General features: G+C 35.2%; 1 protein-coding gene across 1 annotated transcript; it reads left to right on the forward strand.

Moving 5' to 3' along the window:
* The first annotated feature begins 8,344 nt into the window (after positions 1 to 8,344).
* LOC137388224 (uncharacterized) lies at positions 8,345 to 9,523 on the forward strand. Its single transcript, XM_068074727.1, has one exon. It carries the CDS (start codon positions 8,345 to 8,347, stop codon positions 9,521 to 9,523), a length of 1,179 nt encoding a protein of 392 aa, XP_067930828.1.
* Positions 9,524 to 9,948: the final 425 nt, after the last annotated feature.

The following is a 9,948-nucleotide window of genomic DNA, read 5'->3' on the forward strand; positions in this document are numbered from 1 at the left end:
AAACCCCCGTTACACACTATTGATAGTAACATTTTATATATAGCACTGAAATGCAAAAATTAATATGTTTGTGGAGTGTTCAAAGATCTATCCATTAGCCCCAGAAAATGTAAAATAATTCATTGCAATTTAAAGTGAACTATTGCAACTCTTCATGGATAAGCAACACCTGCACACCTAAAACTTTCTTCAAGCTTTTGTGGTCTTCGAAGAGTTGCTTCTCCCTGATCTCTAAAACTTTAGCGGAATTTCGGTTGGTAGTTTCCAAAACTACATTAAAAACTGTCAATTCAAACGCAGTGTCATAATTTGCCCTTTTCGATATCATGTGTTACAAAATGGCTAGCTGGTTTGCTAGTCATTTCCTGTGATTGTGATTTGCCGAAGCCGTAATGCTTTCTCCACAAAGTTTGGAACATTTATTCGTCAATTGTCTTCTCACCAACGCTTATCTGTGAGATGCAAGATGGCTGACTAAACTTACTTTCACTGAAGACCATGGTTTAAGGAAAGATTTAGTAATTGCTGTTTACTACTAGCTTCTTTAAGACATTTTCTATTTATAGCTAATCAACCTTTGACAGCTAATCTACTATATAGATTAGCTGTCGTTGGCAATCGTTGTCTGAGTATCTGTGTATGTATGTGTCCACCCTGTAGAGTACCGTACTTTTCGGACTATTAGCCGCTACTAGGTATCTAGGGCACACTAACGGGAATCTCCGGTTAGTATATGTCTCTATACATAACCTATTCATCTGTTTTACACAAAAACACATCATCTCCAGTTAGCATGCGCCTCTTTACGGTGCTCAACGACACTGGTGCATTTGAAACAACAAAGTTGGTGCCGTGTTAAAAAGCACCGTCCTGAGTTCTGCGGCTTATACAAAGGTGCCTATACAGCTATACAAATGTACTACTCATTAAGTAAAATAAATTAATTAGTAGTAATTTACATGCAATTAATATTTACTGTAAACGTGTACCGAGAAGGTCACGCAAACGTTGGTTTCTTGCGGTCACTGGAAAAAAACGCAGGTCTCACCAACTAAATTTTTACATAAAAACAAGGTAAGCACTTCTTATTCAATGTTGCATTGTCTATGAATTGCCACACTTCCACTACATAACCCTTTCACTTGCGTTCATGTACAAATTTAGCTGTCGGCCCACTGCCAGTCATTTTGCCGATATTGCTTAATAGGTATACAATATTTTTTCAATGTCAAACTCTATCTAGAACGCTTGTTTTGGTTATATATTTTATTTTGCCAACATGTTAACAAGCACTACTATACAAAAAATTTGTTGTATCTACACTTTGTGCATTGATAAAGCAATGTGAAGCTACAAAGCAAAACGATCCTCTACAGTGTTCCTTATTTTTACAAAACCATTACTTTTATTGCCATCAGAGTCAGTGCTGCTATTGCTATTTTAATTAACTTTGTAATCACAAAATCTGAATCGGCTAAAATGTCATCAACATAAGTAGTCATTTATTTTATTATTCGGACGCCTTTGATGAACTTACACAAAAATGTTCGTTTTTAAGTTGGAAATCTACAAACAAAGATTAAAATATTGAATTTTAGGCTAATTTTATATAGAAATCTTTGGACAAAACTGTCACTAACATAAAAGTCTTAAAGATCGTTGGTTATGTTATAAACAAACAATAAAATTCAGTTACTAGCACTTGCTGGAAAAGTCGCAAAAAATGTGTCTACGGCGGTCGACCATAGAAAACGCATAAATGAGTCTACTTCGGTGAAAGGGTTGAACACGTTGGATTTGCCACTGTTCGTGATAGTTGGACAAGTTCATTTCCTTCAGCAGCTGAGTTACTAATTTTTTTCCAGCTACGAGTAGGCCTACTTGAACTTACTACTACAGAACTTGCACGAGTACTCCGAGGGTTGCGATAGGCAATGGTGAAAAGAAAGAGAGCAGCCGGTATCGACTTACTGTCACCCTGCTTTAGCCATGACCAGCTGTACGTCGCCTGTTGAAAAGTAGGTACAAGCCGAAAACTGTTTGTTCATACACCCGACAGAAAAACAAAAGATGTTGTCTATCCGCAAGTGTTGCGTTGAACTAACATTGTGTTATTGTTATGTCAGGCTATGTTCTTCATGTTCTGCTATACCACATGCAGCATTTTCTAATATATTTTTTAGTATATATATATTTTTTTATGCATTCGTTATCCTTATTGTATCTCATAAAAAGGCTATCATGTTGGCGTTATGTTTTATTATTGTAAGGTGATAATGATGTATCTGCCTTGACATCATACCGTCTGTGCTGTTATATACATATACATTTTATCGACACAACCTCATTACTGTTTGTATATACTATGTCAAAACATAGGCTATAGACAAAAAACTGGTGAGCTATGATTAGTGTTTTAGGCATGTAGTCTCCATTCAATAAATGCTGGCGATAGCAAAATATTTTGTATAATTTTTTAGAAGATGCAAAACTTTTCAATACTGCCAGTTTGAAAAACGTCAGTTTGCCTATCAATGTCAATTTCATTATCAGTTCTCTGTACACAAAAAGGGCATTGCCGATTTGAGTGGTTTGAGACTGATGCATTGTAGACTAGCTGTAAAACGTATTGCAGATTTCCATTGTTATCCCAACAATATTGACATGTATGACGGAATATGTGTATGCATAGTGTGATCAAGGCAAAAAATTTCAGTAGACTGCATATTTTGAGTTGTTTTACAGTTTGAAAGACAACTCTCAATAAACCTCTTGCTGTACATGAATATGTTCCCGTGGACAGATAATGCAGACACATAGACATATGATATACAATGTACATAGACATATGATATACAATGTAGGTGATGAGGAATTCTCGCTTCAGAGATAAAGAAATTTAACAAAATATTCCGTAAAATTAAGCTATTTTTGGAGCTCATCTGTTTAAACCTGTTAATCTTGTTATGATTTCAAGAATAAGGATTTTTAACAGACAAGTTTCAAAAAATCTGATTTAAAAGATAATTATTTTTAATATATAGATATAGCATCACATCTGTCTCTGGCCGACATTTTGCTAAAAACACAAATCTTCCTGTCCATTTTGCTGGGTTTGAAAATGTTAGTAGTTTCCAGTTACAGAGTGGGGTAATGGGGTTACTGGGATGAAATTTGACCAATTACGTATGGCCTAAACACGATACATGTAGACAACCACTAACATGTGGTGTAAATATTATATATGTAGATAACCAATTACGTATGGCATAGACATTATACATGTAGATAACCAATTTGTGTATGGTGTAGACATTATACATGTAGATAACCAATTACTTATGGCATAGTCATTATACATGTAGATAACCAATTACGTATAGTGTAGACATTATACATATAGATAACCAATTACGTATGGCATAATCATTATACGTGTAGATAACCAATTACGTATGGTGTAGACATTACACATGTAGATAACCAATTACGTATGGCCTAGACATGATACATGTAGACAACCAATAACATGTGGTGTAAACATTATACATGTAGATAACCAATTATGTATGGTGTACACATTATACATGTAGATAAACAATAACATGTGGTGTAAACATTATACATGTAGATAACCAATTTTGTATGGCATAGACATTATACATGTAGATAACCCATTACGTATGTGTAGACATTATACTTGTAGATAGCCAATTAGGTATGGTGTAGACATTATACATGTAGATAATCAATTACATATGTGTAGACATTATACATGTAGATAATCAGTTACGTATGGCCTAGACAAGATACATGTAGATAACTAATTTTATCTGACATGGACACACACAATGTAAATCACTTGAAGCTACGTAACTCAGAGATAGACACATAGAAGGCAAAACATATTAAGAGAGCATAAGTTCAAGGCAAGGTTCATTCAGACAGAGCTGTATTTCTTCTAGTAACATTCTAAACCAGAATATCTAAACAGAATAATCAAAAGTTCCTGTCACTGATACTAGTAATGCAAATGCTCATATTGCAATGTTCAGAGTTGTGTCGCTACAAATATTAATTTGTGTTTTACAGGTTCCATGTTGATTCACAGGAAGTAGTCTGAGATGACGGCTTAGACATTGTTGAGAGTCTTTCTCAGGCTCTCAGGGTGAGCTAACTGCTTCTCTCACTACTCCAACTATTCTTAGTATTACTCTGGTCTCTATTTTCTTAGACCACTTAACTGACTGAAATAACATTTCTGGTGAATGTACATGTATATTTCTATTGATACATCTATAATATGTAATGAACACAAATATACGCGGTGAGGAAACTGCGAGTGAGGAAGTAGAGGGAATCTTGCATTTGCTAATAATATACACTGAACATGGTGTTCTTGTGTACACATTAGACTTGATCATTTTCATTCACCTGTTCATATGGTGTTACTTCAGCAAGTAGAATAAATGGCTGGTTTAAAGTCAGTTTTTATACATTTAATAAAGATTGTCATGTGACTGCTGGAAGTCTCAGGAGCAGCATAAGATTCACAAACAAGTTTAGTCTGTAGTATAGATGGGCATCTACCTGAGCTAAGTGAAGGTCTAATCACTGCTCTGGTAGTTATCTACTCATGACAACAGCATGACACAGAAAATGAGATAAATCTAATCATTAAAATAGTTAAATTATTGCTCATTAACTATTGTTTTCATGTTGAGTATGTGATACATTGTCACAACAGGTCTCTTTTTGAGGTTTGCTTCAGACTTTAACAGCAAAGTTAGCATTGAAGAGCGTTTCTTCTGTTGTAGGTATTCTTTGTTACCAGGAGAAGGTTCACATAAATTTCCTTCCTTCATGTATTTTGTCATAGAATTATGGATGCATCCTGATGATTTGGTGTCATATTTGTACTAGGTAACTGCTAGGTGAGGCTATTAAACATCATATAAACTAGATTAAGGTCAATTTTTATTAGGCCACATGACATAACATTTTTGCAATGATTGTAACCTAGTCCAAACAATTCTACCTTAGTCATAACAATCTTACCTTAGTCATAGCAATCCTACCTTAGTCATAACAATCTTATCTTAGTCATAACAATCCTATTTTAGTCGTAACAATCTTACCTTAGTCATAACAATCCTACCTTAATCATAACAATCCTATGTTAGTCACAACAATCCTACCTTAATCATAACAATATTACCTTAGCCATAACAATCCTACCTTAGTCATAACAATCTTACTTTAGTCATAACAATCCTACTTTAGTCATAACAATCTTACCTTAGCCATAACAATCCTACCTTAATCATAACAATTCTATTTTAGTCATTATAATCCTACCTTAGTCATAACAATTCTATCTTAGTCATAACAATCCTACCTTAATCATTACAATCTTACCTTAGTCCAAACAGTTGTCTTACCAGCTAATAGTATACATATAATATGTATTCAGTAGCGTTATATATAGCTTGTGGGAGGATTCAGGGCAAACCATTCTCAACTATTTCATACATGTACTCATATACATGTACTATGGTCTGGCTGTTGTGAATCTTCAGTATCACAAGTATATCTGGTGGAAGAAGTACCGTACCAACATGTATATAGTGAGTTTCAAATGACCCTTTTTACACTACTGTACAAGCTGTAGATTATGTTAATTGAATTAGACTCAATTAGTTCTTACTCTTAGTACAGTAGCTTTAGATAGTACTAAATACAGTAGTATTAGATAGTACTTAGTACAGTAGCTTTAGATAATACTCAGTACAGTAGCTTTAGATAGTACTGAGTACAGTAGCTTTAGATAGTACTAAGTACAGTAGCTTTAGATAGTACTCAGTACAGCAGCTTTATATAGTACTTAGTACTGTAGCTTTAAATAGTACTCAGTACAGTAACTTTAGATAATATTCAGTACAGTAGCTTTAGATAGTACTCAGTACAGTAGCTTTAGATAGTGCTCAGTACAGTAGCTTTAGATAGTACTCAGTACAGTAGCTTTAGATAGTATTAAGTACAGTAGATTTAGATAATGCTCAGTACAGTAGCTTTAGATAATAATAAGTACAGTAGCTTTAGATAGTACTAAGTACAGTAGCTTTAGATAGTACTAAGTACAGTAGCTTTAGATATTACTAAGTACAGTAGCTTTAGATAGTACTCAGTACAGCAGCTTTAGATAGTACTCAGTACCGTAGCTTTAGATAGTTCTAAGTAGAGTAACTAATAATAATACATTCAATATTCTTTTTTAGGGACAAGTTAGCATATTGGCACTTTGCTCCAGTCAATTCCTCCTTGTCATCTGTGATTGTCCAATCATGTTTGCTTAGTGGATTCACTTTTATGTACTCATCCTTTTCGCTCCGTTTGTCAACTTCTTCATTGAATCATTTAGAAGTGGGCAAAGCAAGTAAACTATTAAAGGTTTCTGAGGTCTCTGAGATCAGGGATGGCGCAGTTGACCTGCAAACCTTAATAATGACCAAAAAAGCTCCCAAAGGTTTGATGTGTACACTCTTCATATCATCAGCCCTCTGCTGGTCTTTTAATCCTAGCTACTTTTTCTTTCACGATAGGTTTTTACCTTGAGCTTTGCATTTCCTGCATTAAAACCTGTTATTTGGGTATCTCTATAATTTTATATTCACTTGAACCAGCTGATAGGAAGTCTATTGACTACAGATACACCTGTATATATATATATATTTCTCAAAGTCTGTGTGTCCGTGTGTTGTCGTCGGAAATCCGGCTATAGATCATAAAATCTTGATTTTATGCCATCTGATGGAATTCGAACTCACAACGGTTTTTTCACACTATTCGGTGTAGCGTTTCCGTGTGCTTTACCACTGAGCTATATAACGCCTTAGTAAACCTGTGTGTTTTTATATACGTTCTCATATAACAGATACGCTATGCGCGTGCAAACTATAAATTAGCCTTGCCCTAAAAAAAGCTATTTAAACATTGCCGTTAAAACTGCATTTTAAATCACGACAAACTTAACGGATACACGTGTGCTATTTATTTTAGACTTGCGTCTACGAATTAAGATGCTACTGTTCGAAATTATTCTGGGACCTAAGTATATGCAACGCTGTGCTTCTTCATCCTTTTTGAAAGTCTTTTTGGTAAGTTATCTTGAACTAAAAATTTGATGATTTTTGTACAGATTATATACGTTAACAAACTGGGTATATACGTTTCGTCGACATTTCGTACCTTACTTAACTGCTATTTATTTTACATCTACATCTAGTTACTAATTTATTTCTGCTGCTCAGGAAACTTTTTCACAGCTAAATTATGTTTTTTGACTTCTCATTTGGTACCTTGCGTTCTACAATAATTAAATACGAACTAAATCATTGTTTTTTTTATTATTTTACGTTATTTCTATTAGTTAAAATTAAAACATCTTTGTTTGGATGAATATTTTCCAGTTTGTTATTAAACCTTTATTTTAATAGCGATATAGTATATTACCAAGCACAATTTCCTTTTCTCAACAGACGGATAAGACGAAGTTCGCAAACGCACACGAAAATCACAAAAGTTTCTATCAGTGCTCGCTTTGTGTACTAACTTACACATCTTTTCTTCTAAACCTAACCAATTAGTAATTCGTAATTAATTTTACATTTTACAACAAACATTTGTAAGATTATCTGTTAGATTATCTGTAAGATTTATCATTTACATATTTGGAGAAATATATATCTAGATTTACATTCTCCTATTACATTCTTTATGTTTTTTAACAATCTGTTTATTACATGTTTTCTCAAAAGTTACACATTATCTAATGCCTCCAAAGAAAAGAACCTGCAGTGAGTCATTACAGGAAAGAGAAGAAAGACTTAGAAAAGACAGACTGAGGAAAGCGGCTGCTAAAGCCTTGGAAACTGAGCAGCAAAGAAATGAACGCTTAGCAAAGGCTAGAGAAAAGAGAGCATTACATGCTGAAGAACAACGCGCATGAAGACAAACGTATGATCGAGACCGAATTGCAACTGTAAGATCTTTGGAGACCGACGAACAACATGCAAAAAGACAAGCGTGTGATCGAGAGAGAATTGCAACGGTAAGATCATTGGAGACTGACGAACAACGTGCACAAAGACAAGCGTGTAATCGAAAGAGGATTGAAACTGTAAGATCTTTAGAGACTGACAAACAACGGGCTCAAAGACAAGCGTGTGATCGAGAGAGGATTGCTGCAAGAGGATGCACATCTTGGAGAGAAAAGTTTAATGCAGCATTTTTGTATGACTGCTCTTTTAATTATGAGAGTGATTATTTTTGTTTAATAGGAAATATGAGTAAAATTTGTCACCATTGTCAAGCACTCAAGTGGAAGGATGAAGCTCCAGGCGTGTGTTGCGCTAATGGAAAAGTCAAAATACCAGTCATTACTGCACCCCCTGAACCATTGCAAAGTTTAATGATTGGAGATAATGCATCTTCTCGCCACTTTCTATCTAACATTCACAAATATAACAATTGTTTTCAGATGAAATCTTTTGGAGCTTCAAGAGAAATTTGCGAGCAAGGTTTTATGCCCACTTTCAAAGTGCAAGGACAGATTTATCATTTGCACGGATTGCTTTTGCCAGCTGAAAACGAAAACAACAAGTTTTTGCCAATTTTCTTCATGGGCAACGCTGATGACGAAGTAAATCAAAGATGTAAAAATGTCTCAGGTGTCAGGCGTAGCATCGTCCATGATTTGCAAGACTTTTTTCACCGCTACAACAACTACGTTCAGGAATTTAAAACATCCATGGAAATTCTAACAGATGACAGTTTGAAAATTGTAATTCGTGCAGATAGGCGGCCAGCTGGAGAACATGAACAAAGGTATAATGCACCCGAATTAAACAAACCAGCGATTGTTATTGTAGGACAAGACTTTGATGAAAGAGATATCGTGTTGCACAAGCGACAATCAGTATTTACAAGAATTTCTGAAACGCATATATCCTATGATGCGCTACAGTACCCAATCATATACTGGCAAGGACAAGATGGATATCATCTTACAATTAGGCAGGTGGACCCAAACAGAGGTAATGAAGCACAAAGGAAGACAGTATCTGCCATGAATTTTTATGCTTTTAGGATAATGATACGAAACACAGGATCAAACCACTTACTCAGATGCAGACACCTGCTCCATCAATTCCTGACAGACATGTACGCAAAAATTGAAAGTGAAAGATTGGCTTATATTAGACATAACCAAAGAAGACTTAGAGCTGACAGTTACATTCACCTACGAGACGATATGCTAAACGATGATGCACAGAACATCGGCCAATTAGTCATTCTTCCTTCTTCTTTTACTGGAAGCTCTCGATACATGCATGAGTATGTCCAAGATGCTATGACCTATGTCAGACAACATGGAAGGCCAGATCTATTTATAACATTAACGTGCAATCCAAAATGGACGGATATCAAAGAAGCTCTCCTAGATGGAAAAGCAGCTAGTTAGAGTGTTTGGGATAAAAGTGAAACTACCGCTCAACTTGCTAACCAAGGGAATAATTTTTGGCGATGCGCAATGTTTCCTTTATTCAATTGAATGGCAAAAACGAGGTTTGCCTCATTGTCATCTTCTATGGCTGGTATAAAAAATATGCTCATTTCAGGTCGACTCAATAATATCTGCAGAAATTCCAGATAACGAGGAGGACCCAACTCTGTACAGCATCGTTACCAAGCAAATGATACATGGACCATGTGGCAACCTCAATCGCCTTTCTCCCTGTATGAAAGACGAAAAATGCACCAAACAATACACACGAGCACCAATTCATGACACTCTGACTGCTGATGATGGGTATCCACAGTATAGAAGACAAATGCCAGGAATGGGAGGACATTTTGCAATAATTCAACGTGGTGGTACAGAAATAG

The sequence above is a fragment of the Watersipora subatra genome, chromosome 2, assembly GCF_963576615.1.
Source record: "Watersipora subatra chromosome 2, tzWatSuba1.1, whole genome shotgun sequence".
NCBI lineage: Eukaryota > Metazoa > Bryozoa > Gymnolaemata > Cheilostomatida > Watersiporidae > Watersipora > Watersipora subatra.